The 26,209-nt window shown below is 53.4% G+C and overlaps 1 protein-coding gene across 1 annotated transcript in view; it reads left to right on the top strand.

Annotated features, from left to right (window-relative positions):
- ZNF407 (zinc finger protein 407) overlaps nt 1-22,576 on the top strand; it is a 507,857-nt gene extending 485,281 nt beyond the window's left edge. The window contains exon 9 of the mRNA XM_040478555.1: nt 22,077-22,576. Within this exon, the coding sequence (XP_040334489.1) occupies nt 22,077-22,492 (416 nt within the window). The 3' untranslated portion in view covers nt 22,493-22,576. The remainder of the gene's footprint in view (nt 1-22,076) is intronic.
- The last annotated feature ends 3,633 nt before the right edge of the window (nt 22,577-26,209 follow it).

Here is a 26,209-nt window from a genome sequence, read left to right as displayed (position 1 = left end):
TATATTCATGTGAAATTTGGAATCAGTTTGTCAATTTCCACGGGAGAAAAACAGCTGAGAGTTTGGTATTGGGATTGTATTTAACTTATGAATCAATCTGAGGAGAATTGACATTACTAATATATTGAGTCTTCCAATCCATGAAGATGGTATGTCCCTTCAGTTACTTATATATTTTATTTTTGTTCTCTTAAAAATGTTTATACAGTTAATACAAAGGTTCTGAATATGTTTTTAGACTACTTTTAGATATTTGATGTCCTTAATACTATTGTAAATAGTGTATCTTAAGATTTAATTTTCTATTTGTTGCTGGTATATAGAAATACAATTATTTCTTAATGTTCACCTGGTATCCAGAATCTTCCACCCTCCTTCAATTTTTTGAAGTTATTTATTAGTCTACTTCTTTCCCTCAGGTGAAGAGGGTTGTGTTTTTATACTTTTCGGTTCATGGTACATTATTGTCACTGGTCACTGCAAAGCCCCTCTCTTGTATGGTTTCTTTTTTTGCTCACCCCTTTTGTCTCATTTCCTCCCACCCTCCCACTGACCACCATTTTCATGCATTTTGTGTCTATCTTCTTTTTTTATGTTATTTCCTTTTGAGAGAGAGAGAAATAGAGAGTCAGAGAGAGAGGGAGACAGAGGATCCAAGGTAGTCTCTGTGCCGAGAGGAGAGAGCCCGATATGGGGCTCGAACTCACAAACCGTGAGATCGTGACCTGAGCCGAAATCAGACACCCAACCGACTGAGTCACCCAGGTGCCCCATTGTGTCTATCTTTTTGTTTGCTCTCTGGTTACTCGTGGGTCTGGGAATCTTTTCGTACTCTTTGGGACTTCAGAGTTCTCCACTTGGCAAAGTTACTCTTCATGTTCCTTGCCCCTCTTGATGTTGCTTTTTAGCTTGTTGGGTTTTAGGATTCGTGCATTTCTCTCCTTGTCTTTGTCTCAAAACATGATACCAGAACTGAGTGGCTTTTTCCCACTCATCAGATAGTGGAGACTGAAACTGAGACGATGGGTTCACCAGCCACCACTATACATGAGCAACAAAAGTCCCCAAGTTAAAATTTACAGTCACGTTTTCCTGCATGCAAATAACACATGGTAGTGCTGTTGCTTCGTAGGTGCAACACTCCAGCTGTGGCACAGGGCTTCCTAGGAATGATAATAATGATGCAGAAGTGGTATCAGCAAGGGCATTAGTGCTTTTCTGTGAGCATTATTATGTGCCACTGTCACTAATATGAATATGGTAACTAGCATCGTGATGCCGACGTATACTCGATTTATAAACTATATTTAAAAATCTAATAACGTTCGGGGTGCCTGGAGGGCTCAGTCGGTTAAGCAACCGCCTCTTGATCTCGGCTCAGGTCGTGGTCTCACAGTTCGTGAGCTTGAGCTCTGCGTCGGGTTTTGCGCCGAAGGCACAGAGCCTGCTTGGGATTCTCCGTCTCCCTCTGTCTGCCCTCCCCCACTTGCACTGTCTCTGCTCTCTCAAAATAAATAAAGTTAAAAAGACTGAATAATGCTCATTATCATATTAAGCTTTCTACAATAAACGTAACGTGGACCTTGTCACAGTGCTCCAGTTCTGTGTTTTGTAAAGCCGACACATGCACAGGTATGTGCGTTCAGAATTTATGAGTCTTGGAGTAAGAATGTAAACCCAACACGCACATGCACAAGAGCAAGTGTAGACTGTGTGTCTGAGGGCATTAGGGGGTAAGCTCTGGTGGGGCTCACTGTCCGCGTCCACATCCCGTCTCATTCGCCTTATTACCTTGGGGTGTAGTTTATTCCTCCCGGGTCTCGCCCCATACATCTGCTTCAAATGCCTCTGAGTTTTCGTTTCCCAGTTAGAGGTTAAGACTTACAACACAAATACTCCCAGCCTTTCATCCCTGTCACAAGCGAGTGAGGAGGGGCTTCTGTGTCCCAGGCACAGTTCCGGAATGGGCAGGATTCAGTGGGGAGCACCGAGCCTGGCAGGGGCATCACACGACATCGAAGGACTGGTTCAGAAGCCTTTCTTAAGAGCAACTTCTGAGAGCAGGGATGAGGGGGAATGTAGGATGGCTGTGAACACGAGAGAGTTCTGCCAAGTCACATTTATTTTTGTGTCTGGTGTACCTGACATCACATAAACAGCTACTTTAAAAATTGGGTGCATCACAACACTGTGACATAGCCAACCTTTAAAAAAAATGAATGATTTATTTAAAAGGTTGGATGTGTCCTACGAACGTCTAAATCAGCAAGTGAAAAGTCAGACACCCCATCAGCTGGCAGAACAGTGGAAATGGTGCAGATTGAACAAGGGTGTTTTTCCCCTAAGAAATTAGAAAACGGTGTGTAAATGTGACATTACACGGCTGAAACTGAAATTACTGGATGGTAGGTACTTTGCATCGTCCTGGAGAATACTTGTTTAAACCCGATTATGGTAACCCTTTTTGTTTTGGTTGTGATAGGGGTTTTTTTTTGTTTGTTTTTTGGGATTTTTCGTTTGTTTTCACCTGGTAATGGGTTTCACACATGTGCCCCGTTCTGTTCTGCCCTCAGAAGTCTTGGGGCGCTCAGAGCCCTACCAACAAATGTGTGTGTTCTTCTATTTCTTGCGTCAAGACCCCTGCAGATGTCTAGTTTCAGTGAAACTGGGTGAAGAAACGAGCAGACCTCGAAGGCCCCATGATGAGCAGGTCTGTCTGTGTGCTCCCCGTCTTTCCAGCTCAGACATGCCCCCCAGGAGGGGAGGGCTGTACAACTGTGGGGAGGACCCTTGCCGGGGGGTGAGGGGGCTGGGGCCACGTTCTGAGCTGTGTGCTCTGGAGCAATCCCTTGACTCTCTCTGGGCCTTCTCTTGTTCCGGGATGAAATAAGAGGTTGGATTCCAGATGCTCTTAAAGGTCCAGCCTGTCTCTAACATCCAATTACGCGGGGTCTCTAATGTCTTTAATTGCAGGATCCGTGCCCGATGTGTCTTACCCCAGCAGCACAGTGTGTAGGGCACTCAGTGAAAGATTGTTGGGTTGAACTGAACTGAGGGAGGGGTCCAAGGTGAGCCAAGGGTCGGGCTGGCAGGGAAGCACTGGAATTCATAATAAACACGTGCGGCCAAGGGAGAGCTGTGTCGGGGTGCGCGTGACTGGTGTCAATGCACTTGAGTGCAAGATTTTGAGCCCCACCCTCCCCCCCCCCCCACCAGGGGAAGGTGGGCAGGAAGCCTGGATAAAGGCCGAGAGAAGAGCTCAGACTGGGAACCAAGCATGTAAAGGAGATGACGGGGGCTTCGGTGGGGAGACCCCCAGGGGATCCTACCCTGGAGGACAGGTAATGGGCAGGAGGGGAGCGAGGAGAGGGGAGAGCCCGAGACGTGCAGCTGCCTGGCTTGCAGATCCCTCATGCCCTTCCTGCTGGGCCGGCCAGGCCCTGACACCGTGGGCGCCCCTCACGCCGGCCAAGCCTGGCTCACACAGGCTGCGAGAGAAGGTGCGGAGGGAGGCTCTGGCCTTCCTGGGGGCCAGCTCCCGCTCTGGAAGGATCCACAGAGGTGATTCCAGCACAGTGCCTGGGCGTGAGCCTCCACGGCTAGACGTTCCTCATCCGAGGACTGGTGGGGGGACAACCAAGCAGGGTGGGCAGGGGCTCTGGGGCTCTCCAGGCCAGGAGCACCTCCCTTCCAGGGCGCAGCCTGGGACCTGGGCCTGGCGACGAGCTGTCTTGGCAGCGTGGGCTCTGATGGCGTCAGGCCAGGGGCCCTCCCTGTGACCGCCCATCCCCCCCCCCTTGCTCCCTGCCCTTCTTATCTCTGGGCTGACTTCTTTCTCCTCCCCCACGGGGGTCTCCTGCCTGCTGTCGGAGTCCCGCCTGCCTATGAAATGTTTTGAGTCTGAGATAGGAGAATTCCCAAATACCTGGAAATATTTTGAAAGTAAAAATAGCATTTACATGCAGGATGTTATCATAGTATCATATTACGTGGGTCCCAGCCAGTCCCCCGCCCATGACACCGGGACATTGGCCCAGGCACCCGCCACGAGCACCACAGCTCTCCCTGTCCCGCCGTAGCACGCTCTCCATGTGACATGCTCCCAACTGTCTCTGGCCATATCACCATGGGCTCTCCTGGGGCTCTGCCTGTACGGCTAGCACGATGCCTGGGTAAGACGGGCTGAAGCAGCAAAGACGTTGGCTCAGATAACACGCAGCTCCTTAGGAAGTGGCGGGATGGGCGCTGCTGCTCAGTGTGATCTGATCCGTTCCGCGTCACGTTCCCCACTTTGTGTCCTCGTGATTATCATCCCAAGACCTCAAAGTGGTGGCTGTGGCTCCAGACATCACACCCTCATGGGAAGACCTTCCTCTCCACCTTATCCACCTTCCTCTCTCCCCGCCACTGCGTCTCTAACGGCGCCCGACGCAGGCCGGGGGGCACTCGCATGGCCTGTGTGTGCGGGGCTATTCATCGCCTTCTGGCCCGAGTCAGCATCAGCGGCGGCTGGCCAGTCCCCCGCCAGGCCACCCGCCAGCTGGCGAGCTGTGAGTGACGATGGTGCCCCGTCACTGAAAATGTGTCCCAGGTTCTGGGTTGCCAGGCTGGCTGTTTTGTCCCTCTCATTTAGAGACGGAGGAGGGAGGCCCGGTTTCGGTATTCCCCGCACAGTGGGCGCTCCCGTGGCCCGTGGCCCTTGCTGGGTGCACGGTGACGGAGAGGGGTCGGAATCACGAGATTTCCCCTTCCGCTCTGATACAGAATGTTCTGGTGTTTCTCGTGCTGGCATGTGGTTGGTTCTTAATAAACTTCTGAGGAACGAGAGGGGAGAAGGTTTGAGGTTTCCTGGGTGGGGTGGCGAATGCACGGCAGTCCCATCGCGAGCCAGTACGTACGATTCTTGGGAACACGGCTGGGTCCCTGGCTCGCTCTCTCCGGAGTTTACGAGATACTCCCCGACGCCTCCACGTGCTGTGTGTACTTCCATTGTTGTTACAGACGCCTCACCGCCGAGATCTCCTTCTCCCCCACCTTGTGCTGGAACCAGCGACCCTGGCAGGGCCTCTCCCGCTTCCATCGAGGGCCTGGAATCTTCCGTGCCTTCTCTTTGGCCGTCTGCCGCCGTGGAGGGGAACACGCTCCTTGGTCCCCGCCGGCTTTGCGGTGCCCGGAGGTGGAAAATACGTGTTTTATTTGGCGATGCCTAATGATACCAGAAATACGAGGTGTCTTATTTGTTCTGCACTCTCGGAGACGATCTCGGGGCCGGACACAGCTCTGCAGGAACAAGGGGCTCACGAGACCCTCCGTGCTGCTCATAATTCTGTTTACTGGGGAATTGAGCACAGGTCGCGGGGCAGGGAGATTTCTCCCTCCTCCCGGGAAGATTTGGCATCATGCTGAAAGACCATAAATTTAAGTTTGCAGCAGGGCCTTGGGGAGCCGGCGTTTCCGCTCGAGTCGTGACGCCTCAGCTTAGCCACGGGGGTCCAGGGAACAGCCTTTCGTCCGAGGTGACCCTGGCCCTTGGCGCTGGCCCTGCCCACCCGTCCACGTGCCTGCCCTCGGGACCCCGGCGCCGGCCCAGGTGGGGGGCGGCCGTTCAGGGCACAGGCTTGTCCCACCCGCTCCCAGCCTCTCCCCTTTCCGCACTGGGCTGGATTCAGAGGAGACCCGACAGACGCAATGCTCCCGTGTCTGAAATACCGTTTCTCCTTCCCGGCCCAGTGCTGCATCCTTTTGGCTAATGGAGTCACTGGCTTATGTTCAGGGAGGCAGGGAGGACGTCGGCGGCTGGCTGTAAATCACGTGTGGGGGCTTGTGGCCCGTCCCCATGACGGGAGCCCTTCTGATTTATCCTCTGCAGCTGGAGACTGACCTTTCCCCTTTCACTCCTTCTCTTCTCCCCTTGGACTCCCGAAGCATCGGACGTCTTTCCATCCTGAACTGAGTGCAAGGAGGCAGGCCCCGGGCCTACGCGTCCTGGAAGCTTCTTTCTTGCCTGCGATGTCGGAGAGCGCCGTCGTCCCAAAGCCCTCTGCCTCTTAGGAGCTCTTGGGATGGCTTCATCTTCCATATTTCAATCTGGAGAGTGTTGGGGATTGAGGCTCCGACTCGCTGTCGTGCTCCCGGAAATAAAAACCGAGGGACAGGTCGGCAGATGGCGACGGGCCCCACACGGCCGGAGCGAAGAGGTTGGTTGTGCGTGCGTGGATTTATGGCCGTTAGAGGAACGCGCTCCATGTTCTCTCTGCTCCCTCCCTTTATGACTCGCAGCTCTTGGGTGAGCTGGGTCACGGTCTGCGGGTCCCTGGCGTGGTGCTCCTTCCCAGCCAGCCCCACAAACGTCGGAAACCCCACAGTGCAGCGTCCACACTGGCCCAGGACGGCAACGGAAGGAGGCAGAGAGCAGGGGGGGGGTTGGGGGGGTTGGGGGGGTGGAGGAGGGGGAGGGGGAGCGGGACGGCCCAATGGATGGCCGCTCACGGCAGCAGAGGTGACCCTGTGCCTGCTGTGGGACTGCCACTGTGCTTGGGTGCCAGCCCCGCCCCGGCTGCCCTCCCCCAGGCTGGTTCTCACGAGGGTGCTGGCGGGTACCCCGTCTGGGCTCTCTGGCCTCTCACTCTGTTGGAGCCTCTTTTCTGGGGATGCTGATGGTTTCTTAAGGACCAGGACCGTTTCCCTTCACTCCCAGGCGTCTGCTGGCAGGCTGCTCATAAGGACCCAGCCACCCACTGTGCCTGTCCTCGCCCAAATTTACCAGAGCCAGACGCATTAGGAACGAAGTCATTATAATAAAAAGAATAAATATGCCGGGTGAAAAATGGATTATTAATTCAAGCTGTGCCCCCCGTCCCAATAATAAATGACCTAGCATTAGGGAAAGCCGGTCGCTAAATTGAAACGAATGTGGGAAGGTGCCCCCCAGCGCGGGAGCCCACGGCCGGCCGGTCCCCTCCGTCCCCGAGCCCCAGCCGCTCCCGATGACAGATCCTGAAGCCCAAACTGACAGGTCTTCAAAACCTGCCGAGGAAAGCCAGCATTAATTAAGTCATTGCTGGACTGCAATTTCCTTGAGAAGGAAAAAATTCTCACACGAGAAAAGGTTACGGAGACCTTTTCTGTGTCAAAATTACCATGCCGCATGAATATTAACGCTCTTAATGAAGACAACCTTTTTTTCATCAAGAAGGTTCTGGAGCAGGTGCCAAACCTGAAGTCTCACTCCGTGGGCTTCCCAGTCTGGGGAAAAGTCGGCACAACGCGGTTTTCCCGTTAGAGCCAACATTCCCCCCGTGGTCACACCTGCCAGGCCACGGCCCCTGGGCGCGAGGTTACAGGCACGGCCGGGCCGGAGCAGGTGCCTGGGAAGAGAGGCACTCAGCTCCGACCCCGAGCTGGCCCGTGGGGGGCGCGGGCCCCGGCGGCCTCTGGAAGACGCTGGTGGGCATCGCCGGCCCCCGGGCACCTGCAGGGGGGCCTGGGCGGAGCGGGGTCCGGATGGGGCACCGGCAGCTCTTCCTGAGTTTCCTTTCCGAGGTGCGGCCTTGAGGGGTTTCTCAGGGCGGTCAGGCTTTGGTTTTTCTCCTGGAAACCACGATGTCCCTTCCCCTCGCCCCAAGCCCATTGCATCGGGGCAGAATATTAGGGGTGATGTGGAGGTTGGAGGTTATCGGCGGAGCATCTTAGCACCTGTAATAAGAGCCCCCAAATGTCAACAGGGTTATTAATAATTATTATTAATAATAATCCCATGAAATATCTTGACTCAATTGTTTTGGCCCTCACCTTTTGTCTCCCCATTCTTTCGGCCCTTCTCATGAAAATGCTGGAGACAGAGACACGGGTACAGGCGTGGTGTGGAGGGGCATCTGCGCGGAGGGGTCTCAGCACAGGTCGGAGGGTCGGAGCTTCTCCAAGGCCCCCGCCCAGGAAGCAGTGACTTGTGGAAGCAAACTTAGGAGCTGAACGGTTGTGTAGAATGTGTTTATTCCGCATCAGGAGCGCGCAGTGTGACAGCTGCCCTCAGGACACGTTGGGTGAGCCTCCGGCAGCCTCCAGAAACATCTCCGACTGAGACAGCAAACGTGGCCCAAGGGGCCGCGAGGGCCGGTGAGGTGGCTGCCGTCCGGGTCCCTCCCTCCCTCCCCCGAGCCCTGGGTCAGATCATCTCTGCAATTACATTTCTCTTCGTTTTTCACTGATTAGTCATTTGTGACGTAATAAAGGTTGTGGCTAACCAGTAATAATAAATCTGGCAGGTTCGGTCGGGCCATATAATACCCTGTGTATATTTAAAAGGTAAGCCGTGATATACAGTTATGGGTGCTGATGTAATAGCTATTAGATTTATAATATGTCGAAGGAGCATAATTTTATCATAAAGAGTAGTAGTTTACAATCTTATTATTGTTTATTACTGACGTCAGGACAGGCCCCTAATAAGAGCCAGGTTGCAACGGAAGGAGGAAGATCTATAAATGTCCTCAGCGCTGCCAGGACGGCTCCTCCTGTGAGCGGACACCACTTGGAAAGCAGGGTCCCCACGGCCCAGGCGTGCTGCCCGCGGCTGCCCCTGGTGACCCCCCCACCTTGGCGCTGTCCCCGTTATTGGGAAAGCCCAGCCGAGCACCTGCCGTGCGCATGCGGAGACCCGAGCCCACAGTCCCGCTCTGAGGAGGTGACCACAGGGGACAAAGTACGTGTGGGAGGTCGAGTGGAATCCAAGTGTCATTTCCTCTGTGATGCCGGGCAGAGGAGGCCAGGAGAGGGGGTCAGAAGTGAATCCTGGGGGCGCCCGGGTGGCTCGGTCGGTTAAGTGTCTGACCTCGGCTCAGGTCATGATCTCGCAATTTGTGGGTTCGAGCCCTGCGTCGGGCTCCGTGCCGACGGCTCGGAGCCTGGAGCCTGCTTTGGATTCTGGGTCTCCCTTGCTCTGTGCCCCTCCCCCACTCACACTCTGTCTCTCTCTGTCTCTCAAAAGTGAATAAACGTTAAAAAAAAAAAAAAAAAAGAAGTGAATCTTGTCTCTCCCAGTTGGCCTACAGGGTGGTTTTCCACCAAACTTCCCCCAAGACATTCTCTGTTTCCCCTGGGAAAAGATGACAGAATTGTGACCCTCCCCACTGGGGCACATCAGGTGGAAAAATTAATCCACGGCACCAGACACGAGCCTGTGAGCACCCCCTCTGCTTTGTGACCGAGGGCCTCTGTTTCTCAATGTCGCCCGAATAGGCCAGTGGCATCACAGCTTCCTCAGGAGAGCAGTGTGCGGCCCCTGGGGGGGTGTCCCGTGTGGGCGGCCATGCCTAGGGGCCCGGGGAGCACGGCGCCCATCAGCGAGGAGGGACTACTCAGGGCCGGCCCCTCCGGAAAGACCAGCGTCTTATTTGCAAGAGACACTCATATTTTACACAACTCTCCACCTGCCCCGTCGTGTCTAAAGCCTGACTGAAAGCGGTAAAAATAACAGATTATCCAAAATACGCTCAAAACCCGCAGCGCCTTTCTGAAATGTGGGACGGCCAGGTTAGAACACAGCTGAGAGTCGTGGCCCAAGCCTTTCAGTCACCTTGGCTGCTTGGGACTCATCTGGGGGTCTTCTTTTTTTTCAACGTTTATTTATTTTTGGGACAGAGAGAGACAGAGCATGAACGGGCGAGGGGCAGAGAGAGAGGGAGACACAGAATCGGAAACAGGCTCCAGGCTCCGAGCTGTCAGCCCAGAGCCCGACGCGGGGCTCGAACTCCCGGACCACGAGATGGTGACCTGGCTGAAGTCGGACGCTTAACTGACTGCGCCACCCAGGCGCCCCTCATCCGGGGGTCTTCTGACGCAGGGAGGACGAGGCCCGTGTGGTCTCAGCCAGAAGTCACGGCACGTTTCTCCTCTTGTGTCTCGGGGGGAAGGGGGGAACCTCCTATTCTCCCCGGGGTGATGAGCTGCCCGAGGTCAGTGTTCCTCTGCAGCGATTGCCTTGCACACGGAGAGCGTGAAGTGAACAAGGGCTGTCTCAAGGCGGGCATCCCCCTGCCCCTGTCGGAAACCGTGTCTTCTTGGGCGCGGACTGGCTTCCGCCTTCCTTCTGAAGGCTCCGTGGACCCTGCTGGCCTGCGGACCGCTCCGTTCCTGCTGAAGAGACCGTACCGTCTCTGACTCTGGCAGCCGGGGTCACTCCCTCTCAGCGCCCACTTACGCGCACAAGGCCCCCCTCCCGCGCGGCCGAGTGCACATTGCATGAAACTTCTGTGGCCGATGCTTTCCGCCGTCGCAACCACTGGGGCCTTGGTCTACACTTGTGAAAACCAGAAGCGTCGCATTCCAATCTACTGAGTCTGTTTTCTATCTTCGCGGCTTCCCGCTGGGAAATACTGGGTGACAGTGACCAAATACAGCCTCCAAAATGGGAGGCACTCAATAAATGCTTGTCAGAACACAGGGGCACGAATTAGCCTGTTGCACTTATACGGAAAGAACGAACCCCGTGGTTGGCTCGGGGGCGGGCACCGTGCCATCGGAGGTTGGCCCGACCCTCCAGGCAGAAAACAACGCAGCATTCTGCCGGCTCCAGAGGGGCGTCCGGTCTTCGATTCTCCCTCGAGAGAGCAGCTCCTAGAAGGCGGGCTGGTCCTCTTTGTGGGCTTTTCCCACCCGGCGAGGGCCCTGGCTCGCCGAACCCCTGGACGGGAAGGGAGTGAGCCTGCCTGGGTGACGCATCCACACGGTCCCACACAGGAATCTCACATTCCGAACGTGTTGACCGGTGCTATCCGAGATTTAATAATCATGAACTCCACCCACACGACGCGTGCTATAAAATGGCAATTTTAATATCACGGACCCGGTGACATTTACACACCACTTGAACTTTACTTCAGTGGTTTATATATTACCATCTGCGCACGTTTAGAAATGTGGCTTCCAACTCAGTGTATTCCCCATCTTAGAATTATCTCTGGGCTCTGATACGATCGCGTTTCGCCGGCCTGCAACAGTCTGAAACTCCTTATCGCGGTGGCCGTGGAATATTCTATTTCAAGGCAATGCTATTGCACGTGGTTATTTTCGATAGAAGTAAGACCATGGAATAATGCTTCCATACACTGAAGGGATGTGGGAAATAAATACTCGGGAAATAAATACTCGTTTCTGACTCTGGCAGCCGGGGTCGCTCCCTCTCAGCGCCCACTTACGCGCACAAGGCCCCCCTCTGAAATAAATTCACTCTGAAATAAATACAGAGTGAGACCCAGACAATTACCCCAACCATGCAGTGGCAGACGGGGCTTCCTTCCGGCCACAGCCCAGAGGTTAAGCCGAGGAGAGGGCGTCTTCCCCCAAAGTCCAAGGTCGGGAGCCACAATGACGAGCCGCTCCCACGTGGTGAGCCGGGGCCCCCCCCCCCCCGCTGTGGTCTCTCAGCCACATCTTTCACTTGGGCAGTGGAGAAGCGGCAGGACAGGACAGGTTTGGGATGGGGGCATCTGTGCAGCCTCCTTTCTACCCTTGAGGGTAAACTATTCACCGATGGTGCCCCTGCCGCATCCCTGCCCGCGCCATAAACCACATCTGTCCTGCCTCTACGGTGACTGGAGGGATAAAAATGTAGACGGTGACCCCGTGAGGAAAGACAAGCTGTGTGCACAACCTCAGGCGCCGCTCTGTGCCCCATGTGAGGGATCTGTAGCTGGCCTCGTCCGCGGTCACACGCAAAGCCATCGGCCCCGCCCTGCGTGCAGGACGGAAAGAAACCACCAGCTTCGTAGTGATGCGGGCAGATGGCATGCTGTGTGCGCCGCTCCCAGAGGCGAGTATCCAGGACAAGACAGCATAACTCACCTCCTCGACGCCAGCCAGAAGCCGCTGGTCAGAAGCCACCAGGTCCCACCTTGCTTTTCGGATTCCTGGGCCGCCCTGTGCCCCGGCTGCCTGGGTGCACCTCTGCCCCCGGCGGGACGTGCCTCCACGGATGTGTCTGAGACTTTCCCGCTAGTCGTCTGCTTGTGTTGCTCACTTACTGGTGAGGAAGGGAGATCCCTGAACTAGCATGAAAGTCCGGTCCTCCTGACACGCAGCCTCCGGGTCTTTGGACAAGCCACCCCACCCGTTAGTTCCCCCGTCCGTCCGTCCGTCAAATGACGAGTGCCCGGCTCACAGCCCAGGGCTACGGCCGTTCCTCAGGCTCTGCATCTGGTTCCAGGATCACCTCCTTCTTCTCACGGTTAGAGCCCACTCATACCCACACACAACATCACGTTCACGTTCACTGCCATGCCCCCCACTGCTTGGCCTGGAGGACCCGGGGGTTGGACCTGGGACACAGCAGCAGGCCCTGTCGGGAGGCATCTGGCGTTGCAGAGACAGGGGACTGGGCATGATTTTGGCCCAGAAGCCTGTGCGTCCCCAGTGTGGCCCCACGTGTCACAGCATGGGAGGATACGTTGCTGGTTTCACCCACAGAGGCTGCCCTGGGAGCGACACTGGGCTCCCTATGCAGTTTGGCCAGCTGGGGTTGGTGGCTGACTGGGGTTGGAGGCTGGGGATAGTGGCCGGGGTTGGTGGCTGACTGGGGTTGGGGGCGGGGATGTTGCACCACCAGACCTGTCCGGCTGCTTCACTTCCCTCTCTCACACGATCTCTCAAAGACGGGATTCGAGCACGGCACGAGTCGCCGCGTCCCACATTGTTTAACTTGGGGCCGCCCGCCTCCGCGCTTTCAGTGGGCACCTGTTTCACGGTGCCTCACGGCCAGGGAGCCGGGCAGAGAAGTGCCCAGGGAGACCCTCCTAGCTGCTGACACGGGAGGTCGGCGCAGGAAAGCAGGGTGAGGAGGCCCTGCAGGGTGGAGGGGCCGGGAGCTGTGGGTGGAGGGGCCAGTGCAGGCTCCAGTCATCGTAGAGCGGCCACGGGGTGACCAGTGTCTGCCCTGGACCGGCCCACGTGCTGTCTTCTTGTCCTTGGGCCTTCAAGTGGCTGCTTGAGCAGCTCATGTGGAACCAGAAGCATCTCTGATTCAACCAGAGGCAGAGGTTTGATTGGAATGTCGGGCGAAAAGCATCTCCTTTGAACGTTAAGGGCCGTTCCTCAGGAGCGAGCCGAGGTCCCACACACGTGACTGCTGAGCCTTATTGTTGCGAGAGCAAATGCACAGCCCGTTGACCCTGTGCACGTTGGTCCTTCGCGCATCAGGGAGGAAGCAGTGTGGGTTACAGCCGGAATTTCCCGAGCACGGCAAGAGTCGGTTCCGGGCCTGGCTGTGAAATGCTTTCTGCGACCCCGAGCTGGCCATTCTGAGCTGAGCCATTGCCAAGCCCTCCCCATCGATGCCACTCCCAGGCTGCGACAGGGACTCTGAAAGAAGAACTCTAATGTGAGGTGGCTAAAACCCCGTGATGCGGCAGAGGACCTAGGACAGCAGGCCAGAATCACAGCTGCGTGAAAGCTCCGAGCTCATCGACAGGATGATTCCGAGACGAACGGGTATCTGTTTGGAAATGTGAAGCGAGAGTCTTTGCTTCCTCTTCACACAAAAGTAAGCTGAACATAACCATAAATCATAGAAGGACTCAAAAACAAGAAGAATTACATGTAATACAAGACAGAGGTCCTTTCCCAGTGACATAAAAAATTGAGGAGTCAAGGAGAATAAGCCTGAGGGGTCTGACTACAGAAGTAGTTTGTCTCTACAGGAAGGAGCACCGTGAAAACAGTGAGAAGGTAAACAACAAGAAAGTATCTGCAACATGTGTTACAAAGACTTAATTGCCACACTACAGAAAGAGCTTCTAAAAGTTATTAAAAATACAAAGAACTCAGTGGAAAAATGAACAGAATATTAAAGCTGGCCAACAAACACGTAAAGTGGGTGCAACCTCACGTGATATTTTAGAAATGCTTTCTCAGATATTGGTGTTTTACATGTCTGTGTGTATATATGTATTATATATAGTCCCATTACATATACTGGTATTTTTCAAATGACTTTAATTTTTAGAGCATTATATATGATGTATGTAACATCCAATATTTTAGAAATGCCATCTCAAACATCAATGTTTTATATATGTGTGTGTATATATTACCATATATACACTATATATGTGGTCATACTATGTTTACTGTCTTTTTTCAAATGACTTTACTTTTTAGAGCATTATATATAATGTATATAGCATTTTTAATTTTTTTTTTCAACGTTTATTTATTTTTGGGACAGAGAGAGACAGAGCATGAACGGGGGAGGGGCAGAGAGAGAGGGAGACACAGAGTCGGAAACAGGCTCCAGGCTCTGAGCCATCAGCCCAGAGCCCAACGCGGGGCTCGAACTCACGGACCGCGAGATCGTGACCTGGCTGAAGTCAGACGCTTAACCGACTGCGCCACCCAGGCGCCCCTTATTTTTAAAATACAATCTCAAACATTCATGTTTTATATATGTGTGTATATAATAAATATATATAGTAATAGTATATATACTGTTTTTAATCACTTTATGTTTTAGAGCATTATATATGATGTATATAACATCTAATATTTTAGAAATGCTATCTCAAACATTCATGTTATATATGTGTGTGTGTGTATGTATATATATTACTAAATATATACCCTATATATATGTATATATACTCATCTATACTATTTTTTTCAAATGAGTGTATTTTTAGAGCATCCTATATAATGTATATAACATCTAATATTTCAGAAATGCTATCTCAAACATTCATGTTATATATGTGTGTGTGTATGTATATATATTACTAAATATATACCCTATATGTATATATACTGATATATAGTATTTTTTCAAATGAATGCATTTTTTAGAGCATCATATATAATGTATATAACATCTAATATTTCAGAAATGCTATCTCATTCATGTTATATATGTGTGTATATGTATATATATTACTAAATATATACCCTATATATATATATACTCATATATACTATTTTTTCAAATGAATGCATTTTTTAGAGTATCATATATAATGTATATAACATCTAATATTTTAGAAATGCTGTTTCAAGAGTTAATGTTTTATATATATGTGATATATTAGTATATATACAGTATAATAGGTAGTCATATTATGTATACTGGTTTTTCTCCAAATGACTTTACTTTTTAGAGCATTATACATAATGTATATAACACCTAATATTTTAGGAATGTCATCTCAAACATTGATGTCATATATTTGTATATATATTACTGTGTATACACTTATATATATTATCATATATAATGTTTTCAAATGACTATTTTTTAGAGCATTACATATAATGTATATAAGTACTGTAGAGTTTAGAGCACTATATATAATGTATATGACTACTGTAAACAGTGTAACTAACAGGTTACCCTGTTCACAAGGATAAGAGAAAGGGTTACATTTATTGGCTGTTGGTGGGATGTTATTGCAACTTGTTTTGGAAAGTGACTATCTGCTTCCATTTAAAAGATACATGCTTTTTTGTTTGTAAATGGTAAAAAAAAATTCATTTTCCTTATAAATCCTAGTTCTGCAATTAAAAAAAGTAGAAGGAATATTTTAAGTTCACTCAATAGAAGACGGGTTTTTCTGTTTGGGTTTCCATACAGGACTCATTTTAAGAACTCATGTGGGTGAAGCTCATTTTAAGAAAACTCAGTGTATGAAACATCAAACTTTAAAGCCACAATCGAATGGGGACCATTTACTTGGTGACCTGTAGGACCTACAGTAAAGTCCTCAAATAACACCTCCAAGATGTCTTGAAATCATTTGGTTTTGGATCACTGACACCTCTTCGTGCTAAAATAGTAAAAGTTACTGCCCACGAACGATCAATCGGACCTAAAGACAAAGCTGCGTTTGAATCTTTGTGCAAGTCAATCAGAAAATAACTATTTTACCAAAACTCAGCTGATCCCTGATTATGAAAGCACGTGGACATACATCTGTCACCTCTCCCGAGTACCACGCGGAATCCTATCGCTCTGTCTCCATCAACAGCGCCATGTCGTGTAAAAAGTTGAGACTAGTTTCTGGTGGTTTTTCCAAACAACTCTCCTTCTGTGCTGAAGGGAAGGGTTTAGGCAGTGACGCTTTCCTTCTTTCTGCACGGACGCATCGACCCACCCCCCGTCCATCCAGCGTGTCCTGGCGTGTGTGGGGGAGGTTAGGCTGGTGCTTGGCGTGGGGAGAGAGAAGAGAACAGGACAGGCCCTGGGCTCAAAAGACGTTGCGGTCTCCTGAAGAGGCAGCGTGTCCCTGACTGACGACGCGGTACAGGTTTCAGGCGGTGTGGGTGCCGCAGTGCTTTAGGGCAGGGTCAGCTTTTTCTACAAAGTACCAGATAGTAAATATTTTAGGCTCTGTGGGCCAGATGGTCTCTGTCACAACGACTCGGTGTGGCCGTTGTGCCACACAAGCAGCCGTAGACAATACGTAAACATCACGTGTTCCAGCAGAGCCGAAAGCCTTCCCTCGGAGATGAGGACAAGACAAGGTGCCTGCTCTCACGGCTTGTAGTCAACATTGCACTGGAAGGCCTGGCAGGAAAAAGAACAGACAGGCTTCCAGAGCAGAAAGAAGGAAGTAACACGGTCTGTTTGCAGATGACATGATCTCACGTATGGAAAACTCCAGAGACACCACAGAAAGCTGTTGGAGCCACTATGTGAATCTTGTAAGGTTGCAGGATACGAGATCAGCGTACAAAAATCAGCCGCATTTCTATGCACGACTTATCTGAAAAAGAAGTTAAGAAAATCCCATTTACGATAACATCAAAAAGACTAAAATACCTAGGGATACAGTCAGCCGGAGAGGCAGGGGGCCTGCACCCTGACTCGCCGTTCTCGGTGCACTATGATGGCCTTGACCCCGGGACCCCTCAGCAGCCTGATTTCCTGCAGCCCTTGCCCCGCCGTTGCTCTAATCACGGGCGCTCAGGGAGCCTCCTCTCGCGTGAACGACAGCAATTCCGCTCGGCACCCGTGCTGATGCACAGAGAGCAGAGAGAGGGTGCCTAGGTGGTCCGTGAACTACAGTTTCAAAGCTCACAGAGCAAAGGTTCCCTCACGCTGACGCCTCAGTGGACAAAGAGCGTGAAGAGGCTCCTGTTCCGTATCTTTCTTTGTTCTGTGTCTGGGTATCACTTGCCTCCCATGTAAATGGAAGAAATTGTCTAGCTCAGTGGCTTCAAACACGGATCCCTTTATTTAAGCCAAACGTTGTTGGGGGTATTAATTTGCTGGGGCTGCCGTAACCAAGTGCCGCACGGCAGGTGGAATCGCCAACAGAAGCGTGTCGTCTCCAGTTTCCGAGGCTGCAAGTCAGAGGCCGAGGTCCGGGCGGGCCGGGTCCTTCCAAGGGTGGGAGGGAGAATGGGCTGAAGGCTTTACCGGAGCTTCTGTCTCCTGGGTCCTTGGCTTGTGGAGGCATCACCCTGACTCCTCAGGGTGTTCTCCCTATGTGCCTCTGTGTCACATCTCTCTTCTGAGCAGGACACCAGTCCCGCCGGATCAGGGGCCATCCTAATGACCTCGTCTTCCCCAGCGGCATCTGTAAAGACCCTGTTTCCGTATAAGGTCTCACACTGAGGTCCACATTCCGCTTGTGAATTTGTGGGGGACCTAATTCAACCCACAACATTTGGAAACACATAACATTTGCTTTGAAACACAGATTAAAAATCTGCTGCAATTGTAATGGCGCACACGAGCAAGAAGGCCTGACCTCTCCCCCCTCACCGTTGCCCCCAATCCCAGTTAAGGACCTTCAGGCATCTCTGCTGGGGTGTAGTTCAAACCTTACCAGACTCGTGCAGTGGAGAATGGACCTTACCCAAAATGTCGTCTGACTTTTGCCCTTGTCTCCTGGGGAGTGATCTCTGGAAGGAAGATCTTTGTTCCCCTAGGGGTCTGGGCTCACTGGGGAGTCTAGTGCTGTGATTTTTGCTGGGGACTTCAGGCCACAAGGAATGCGTTTGACCTCCAGAGTGGCTGGGGCCGAAAGGCCAGCCGCATGGCCACTCAGCGATGTCTACTTATCGAGCCCCATAAAAGCTCTGGACACCGGGGCTCGGGTGACCTCCCCTGGTTGGCGACACTCCACGTGTGCTGTCACACGCTCCTGGGGAGGGCGGCTGGGCGTGCTGGTCTCATCTGGGCCGGCCCCATGCACCTCTTCCCTTGGCACATGTTACCCTGTGCCCTTTCACTGTAATAAACCACAGTTGCGCGTGGAACAGCTTTCAGTGAGTCCTGTGAGGTCTTCTAGCAAATCGTCAGACCCGAGCAAAGTCCCGGGAACCTGCAAAGGCTGCAGCTGGGGTCAGAAGTGAGGGCTGCTCCCTCGCTTCCCTAGGCTAATCTGATTTTTTTAATGTTTCCTTATTTATTTTGAGATAGAGAGCACGCCAGCATGGAGGGTAGCAGAGAGAGGGAGGGAGGGAATCCCAAGCAGGCTCGGAACGGTCAGCGCAGAGCCCGACACGGGGCTCGAACTCACGAACCGGGACCTGCGCTGAAATCAAGAGTCGGACGCTTAATCGACCGAGCCACCCAGGTGCCCCCGTTTTTTTTTTTTTTTTAATGGAGAATCTTCAAACCTGCAAAGTAGGATGGTGTAATGCGTCCCCAGGTACCCATCACCATGTCCCCAAACGGCCACCCTCTCCTTCATGTCCACATCCTGTGGTAGTTTTTTTTAAAGCAAATCCCAAACATCATTTTATTTCCTGATAAAGGCTGTTTTCCTTCTTAGTTCTTTTTATTCTGCCTCTCTTTTCTCACTTCCACTCTGCTCTTCGAGCAGCCTCTGAGTTTTCTCTGCACCTTTCCTCCCCCACCAAGCGTCCTCCCGTGGCGTCCCCATGGGATGAAGGGCTTCCTGCCAGCTCCCCACCTTACGTGCCTGGCAACCTTCGCCAACCGCCTTCTCCCCATCCTCCCCTCCGCTCGGTCAAAATCCAGGGCTAAGTGGAAATTTTACTTGCCAAAACAAAATTCGTGTATACTTGGTTGTTATTTTCAAGATCAGATAAGTTTGGGGAAAAAAAATTAAATTTTCTCCCATTTTTCTCTGTGGTCTTTCTTTTCTTTCCCCCCTCCCCCCACGGCTGCCTCCAGCTTCACTGGGGTAGAATTAACAAATACAACTGTAAGAGATTTAACACGTACAGAGTAGTGACCTGATACACGTACACATTCTGGAAGATGCCCCATATTAGTTAGCACACCGTCACCTCGCGTGTTTACCTTTTCTGCCGTGTGAGATCTTTAAGTTATACTCTCCTAGCAGATTTCAGTGACACAATCCGACTTTACCAAGTATTGTCACCCTGTTCTACGTGAGCTCCTCAGGCCTTATTCGTCCTACAGCTGAAAGCTTGGACCTTGAACCAGGCTCTTCCCGTTTCCCTCAGCAACCACTTTTGAGGTCTTTCTTTTTCTTTCTTTTTCTTAAACCTTAACCCCCTGCCTCCCCGCTCCTTTGTCAGTGGCAACCCATCTAAAAAGAAACGGCATTCTGCCCATCCTAAACCTGTGTTGGGGGGCGGGGTGGCACCTGGGTGGCTCAGTCAGTTGAGCATCTGACTCTTGATTTTGGCTCAGGTCATGATCTCGCAGTTCATGGATTCGAGCCCCAGATCGGGCTCGCTGCTGAGAACTCAGAGCCTGCTTGGGATTCTCTCTCTCTCTGTCTCTCTGCCCCTCCCCTGCTCACACTCTCTCTCTCTCAAAAGAAGTATTACAGGGGCGCCTGGGTGGCACAGTCGGTTAAGCGTCCGACTTCAGCCAGGTCGCGATCTCGCGGTCCGGGAGTTCGAGCCCCGCGTCGGGCTCTGGGCTGATGGCTCGGAGCCTGGAGCCTGCTTCCGATTCTGTGTCTCCCTCTCTCTCTGCCCCTCCCCCGTTCATGCTCTGTCTCTCTCTGTCCCAAAAATAAATAAAAACGTTGAAAAAAAATTAAAAAAAAAATAAGTATTACAAAAACAAACCCAAAAACTCTAGGGTAGAGGGCCGTCCTAGAAGGTGGACGGTCGGTGTCGTGGTGCAGCAGGCTCCATCAGGTGAACGTTCGGTGTTCAGACAGGTCAGCCCTGGGATCGGAATCCCTAAATGACACTGCCAGGGAGTTGGGTGTATTTGGGAAACACTTCAATTTTGCACCAAACTCTTTGTTTTACAAGGTTCGGTGGGATTGCCAACTCTTTTGAAAAATGGCATCAGCGGTTCCATGATCAGAGCTAAGTTCTGTAGGGAGAAGTCAAGGTCGAAGAAAAGCAAGTTTTGAAAATATTTATCACGAAAGCAGGACGATTTACCACCTGTTGAGTGTTTGGATTAGTGCTTTGTGAGCATGGTTGCGTTTGTTCCTGTCGATCGCCCTCTGTGACGGGTCATCAAGACGCAGAAGTAACCGCTGAGCTCGAGAACGGCAGACCCCGAGTCTGGTTCATCATGTGACGTGGGTGTGGCCCACCTGACCAGTGCGGGTTTGGGAAACTCACGTGATTCCTCCTGGGAATCCGGGGTCCGTTCCCTCCGCCCCAGGAACCCGGTCCGTTCTTAGCGCACAAGGGGCCCTTCGGCCTTCCCTGCATCTCAAGATGCACTGAGAGAAGTGGGGGACAAGGACAGAGACGGTTCTGAAACCCACGATTACGGGAGGGGACCACGGACCGCGCTCAGCCTAGACAGCACAGCGTGGCCAAAGGTGTGAGCCAGGTGTCTCCCGAAACAAAGTGCAGACAGAACATGAGAGGCCACGCTTCTGCTATTTTGCTGCCTGACAGTTATCACGCAAAGGCTTTTCCTGCACCTGCCTCCTGCCTCGTCCCCACAACCCTGGGAGGCGCTGTTGTCACCCCCCATTTCGTAGAGCACCCCGAGAAAGAGCAGGGAGGTGGAGGCTGAGATGGAGGCTGCCGGCGGAGAGGGGGCCTCCGTCCCGCGTGGGCCTGCAGCCCGCCCCTCGTGCTCACACACCCCCACCTCCACCGCCCCCGCCGCACCCCCTCCCCCCCCAGCGGCTGTGGTAGGGAAAGGCCACCTGGGGACAGACCTGCCCAAGTGTGACCCCCTGTGGCCCAGCGGCCTCCCCGCCAGCCCAGGCCTCCGCCACAGCCTCGGGCTGGGGTTTATTTCCTGCCCACCGCTTGCGGGCTCCCGGGTGGGTTATGTTATGTGAGCGGAAGAAATGGCCATCAAACGCCTGCTCTGGTTTGGCCATTCAAGCTGGCCGCCGGGGAGTCACAAAGGCCTCAAGGAGGCCCAGCTGCAAGCTGACGCTGAGTGTAAATCACCACGTGGTTTGTAGGGGAGGCCAGGCCCTGCCCTGCTTCCAGGCTCCCCGGGGCTGGCCGCCAGACCCCCCACCGTGGGCTGCCCTGGGCCTCCGTGGGACCCCGTGCCCCGGCCTGACCCCAGATCCCCGGCCTCTGGCCACACCCACAGCTCCCCCTCCCCCCATTTCAGGCCTCGCGGGGCCCGCCAGGCAGATGTTCCTTGCAGGGACCTTCTGCCCACCAGGCAGGCAGCACCCTTCGCAGCTAGCAGAAGCCGGAAGCCTGCTGGCCAAGTCCGCGGGCAACGGGGGGCCGGAGGGTCCCCCATTGGGGACAGATGCACAGATGTACAGGCCGCACTGTCAGGGAATAGAGGAGGTGATTTAGCAGAGGCTCCCCCGGAGCCGAGGCCAGCACAGAACTGCTTCTAGAATGGGGGGAGTGGGGGGCCGAGCCCTACATCAAACCAAGAGGGCTCAGGCCAGAGGCAAAGCAGAAACACCACCCGGGAGCCCCCAGAGCTCCACCCACAGAGCTGTATCTGCTCGTTTCTCTGGTGGGAAAAACTTTGTTTCTTCTTACTGGGGTGACGGCGATAAAAACCAGCCTAACGGTCACATTCTGCTCCCTTCCACTTGGGTTTTTGCAGAGAACGGGACAGTGTTTGTTGAACAGGAGTTTCTATGGTGACTGTGTGTATTGTTCCATACCGGCCTATTAAAATGATACCTAAGATGCTACACGAAGGAGGGAGGATGCAATTATGTAATGATGTCTCATTATTTCAGATTTTACAACGAACAGCGTGCCCTCATCAATGAACACACGACCGATAACATGGGCCCCCTGGGGCTTGAATGGGCAGATGTCCTACCATTATTTTCCAGGTGCTTTTCAGGAAATGGCTGACCAGAGATCAGAGGGCAGGACAGGCTGCTGCCGGAGGTCGTCTGCATTTGCGCCTCAATCCAGAACTGCGTCTGGTGTCTCCCTCCTCGCCCTCCCCACCGTTGGGGCGGAGGCCGCCGAATCCAGAGCACAGACCTCCCTCCCAGTCACCACGACTGGGCCAGCAAAGATGGCGGCACTCTGGCCAGCTGGTTCCTCACACACACACACACACAGCACGGGCGTAGACGTCACGTTCCATTTTTACTTGGAGTCCACTTTGTTACTGGCAGGCAGGCTAGAAACGAGGGTGTGAGGACGAATTCTTCGCTAGAGTTGGTTTGTAGTCTTTTAATGTTTATAGTCTGTCTCTCAATAGATGTAAGCTCTGGGGGCAGAGTCCCCATGTCTCCTGTCTGCCGTGTTTCCAGCCCGGTGCTGGGGCCTGGAGCTCAATAAACACGTCACTGAATGGAGAAAAGATACGTCCCCTGCCCTCCAGCCCGCTGGAATCTGAACTATTGTATTGCCTGGGGATTTAGATACGTGTGTGTGTGTGTGTGTGTGTGTGTGTGTGTGTGTGTATGCAGGCTTGTGTGGGTACGAATTGTAGGAGTGTGAATTGAGTGTGGTGTGTGAGTATACATTGTATATGTGAGAATAAATGATGTGTCAGTGGTTTTGTGAGTGTGAATCATGTCTGTGTACGTGGTTTTTTTAGTGTGAGTAGCATGTATGGCTTTGGGGGGGGGGTTGTGTGTGAATTGCTCACACCTGCATGAGGTGCCGTGATGGACTGGGATGAAGCGTGCTGCCGTGTGGAATATTTAGAGTACAAGCGGTTTAACTGTCGACTGTCCATTTTCAGTGAGATTCGTCCACATCGCGTCCCGCCGGGGAACATGCCAGACCCCGCCCTGCGGGGGATGGCTGCCGTATGTCCCCTCACGTTGTCCGGAGATGAGCTGGCCTCCGATGCTCCTGGCTCCCCCGGGACAGGGGCCCGGGCCCCATCTCCGCTGGCAGTGCTGCTGAGCCCCGGGACCAACCTGCGGGGGGATCTGGGGACGGAGGGCCTGTGGGTGCTGGCCTCGGGCCACTCGTCCACCCCCTGCCCGAACCGGGAGCAGGCACGCCCCTGGAGCTGAGCACGTCTGTGCCACCCCAAAGCCTGCCAGCTACATCAGCCGTGGGTCCCCATGCCAGGAATGCGCTGCCCGTGACTGACAAGGCCTCTTTGCTTGTACACGGCAGTCCGTCCGTGACCTTTGTAAAGGGGAAGGGCCACCTCCCCACGGCGTGTTTCCCTCCTGCCCAGAATGTGCATTCCTTACCTGGACTTTCAGGCGAATACCAGAGCTGGGTAAAACCAGGAGATTTGACTCAGTGGAGGTAACACATTGCAGGTGCCTTGATGGGGGGGGTGGGGGGTGGGGGGGAGGAGTCCCGCAGGCCTTTGGAGACCTGGCTTTCCCAGCAGCACCTCTGGGCTGGAGGGGGGAGCCTGGGCCCAGCAACCCCTAGACCCGGGACGGGACAGAGAAGTAAAATTCTAGATCTAGACTCTTCCTTGTGACCCTCAAGGGTATCACAGGATCTCGTTGCTCAGATTACAACAATATAAAACTGACACGTGTCCACGTGAAGTCATCATGAGCGGATTGGAAACCGGCCGTGGTGGGGACTCGGGGACAGGACTAATGAATGTCCCAGGCTGCGAGGACGCGGGCCGGGGAGCATGCGAGGGGCCTTCTGCCTCGGAAACGTGATTCGGGTAAACGGAGAGCTGGAGACGGAGGCGCTCGGGCCCCTGGGGGTGAAAAGCTGGCATTCCAGAAGCAAACGGAAGCCTTGCCGCCCGCGAGCTTGCCTGTGCCCCGACAGCTTCTCGTGACTCTTATCCTCCACCTCCGGCCGGCGGGAGGCTCCAGGTGGTTCCACACCTCGCCAAGGCCGCCACGAGGCCAGGCCCTGCAAGTCCACGGCGACTTCTGTAGTTATTCCAACCCTCTAGGACATACTTGAGTGAGGAAAAAGGATTCATGTCCTACGTCACAGGACTACCGTAGTTGCACGAAAATACAGTTTTCTGGCCAAAGGGAAGTAAGAGCTGAGATGAATCACTAAACGTCCTTTAACAGGAACATGTCCTGGGGGGGGGGGGGGGGGGGGGTCCAGCTTCACTGCTTCTCTAGCGATACGGGAAGCCTGGCTCTGATGGGAGCTCATAGCCACTGATATTAGTTAAGGTGACACCGGAGGGGAGGGTGGGTTGCGTGACAATCCGGGAGGCCCGGATCCGCGTGCCTTCATGGCGGGAGCAGGGCCCGGGCCTGGATGCGCTCCGCATGGTGCGCAGAGGCCGCGGGAGGCGCCCCACACGTCCAGACCCGAGGCAAGTCTGCGGTATGTGGGGAGCAGGTTACACGTCGCGGGTGCCCACGTGGCACAAGGAGAAGGGCCCTGCGCTCACACCCACTGTCTCGTGGGCCTCATGTCCCGGAGGAGTGCTTGGGGACTCGGGATTGCCCCCGGGGGGTCGGGGTGGGGGGAAGGAAGGTGCTGGAGAGGGCCAGGGGGGAGGCTGGTTGTGCTCGAGCCCCGGACACACAAGCGTGTGGGCTCCGCGCGTGTCTGCACGCGGACGTGGGCGTGTGAGCACGTGCGCGCACGTGTACACGTGTGTGCACTCTGTGGGGTCGCTCCGCAAACGTGCTCTCTGACCCTTGGCCTCGTCTTCCTCAAGGAGAACTAGAGGTCGCTGATGGTGCCGGCGGAGGCCGAGGGAGTGTCCTGCGCGTCCCCGCCCTCGGGCCCCGCCCCCGCGAGCGAAGGGCCCGCCCCCTCTCGGTGCAGACGCTGTGCCGCCAGGCCCCGTTCCCCAGGGTCCTTGTACAGCCCCAGGCGCCCCCCCCCCCCCCCCCCCCGGCCTCCGAGCAGGGCTGGGGGGGACCTCGAGCCAGGCTGGGGGACCTCGGAGGCTCAGCCCACGCGGCCGCGGGATCACCGTGGATTCTGCCCGCCCAGCCTCGGGGAATCAGCTTCCCTCTGCCGTCACACCGCCAACCTGCCACCTCGCAAGAACCACGGTGCGCGGAAAGTGCTGGAACAGTAAGATGATGGATTTCAAATCATTATGTTTTTGTCGTATGTTTGAATGAGCATTAAAATTCATCTCTGGGAAATGTTGAACAGCGTATGAACAAAGCCCGGTAACAGCCCTAATCTTTCTCCTTAATATGTGCACCAGAGGGTGCTGTGCGCGGGTCTGACCGGGAACAGTGCTGTTCCAAAATGCATTTAGGGTTCATTAAAAAAAAAAAAAAAAAAAAAAAAAAGAAAAAAGAGGCAAAATGCCTTACTGTAGATTTCTGCTTCCCTCTAGAAGAAAAAACACGATTCTGTTTTAAACTGCAGCAGTGGAAAAAAAAAAAAAACATGTGAAATATGTGATGTGGTGTTTTTACCAACTGTCTAAATAAAGGTTTAGTGAGTCACTATGGAAAACAGAAAATCTTTCTTTATTTTAAGAGCCGCAGTTTAAGAGGGTTTTTTTTTTTTTTTAATGCAAAAGCTTCCCTTAGGTTTGTAACTTAAACATTGCCCATCTGCTAGATACTCCCTGGCCTGAATTTATAGCAAATCTGAGATTTTATTTTTCAAAAAATGCACTTTAAAAATGTGCTGGTTTGGCCGGCAGCATCTATGTGGGTGCATGCTCAGAGGGGGCGTTCGTGTCCTCCCTGATGGTGGCTGTGGGACCACCTCCCCCCCCTCCCCCCTCCCACCACCGAGCTGAACACTGAGACTTCCTACCTGGGACCAGACCCGTCTCCCCAGGTCATATAGTAAGAACCAGGAGACCACATCACCTTCAGAGCATCCCACCTGGTCACCCCATGTTCATGGAGTGGCTCTGGGGAGAGACGGCTGTCCCCAATCTCGCCAGCAAGAGCCACCCATCACCACGGCCACCAATGGGTCCCAGCCCGCAGGCAGGCTCTCACCTGTGTATTTCTTCACGTTCAAAGAA

This window comes from Herpailurus yagouaroundi, unplaced genomic scaffold, assembly GCF_014898765.1.
Source record: "Herpailurus yagouaroundi ecotype Mexico unplaced genomic scaffold, PumYag 142, whole genome shotgun sequence".
In the NCBI taxonomy this organism is placed as follows: domain Eukaryota; kingdom Metazoa; phylum Chordata; class Mammalia; order Carnivora; family Felidae; genus Herpailurus; species Herpailurus yagouaroundi.
This window is presented reverse-complemented; position numbering and strand designations above follow the sequence as displayed.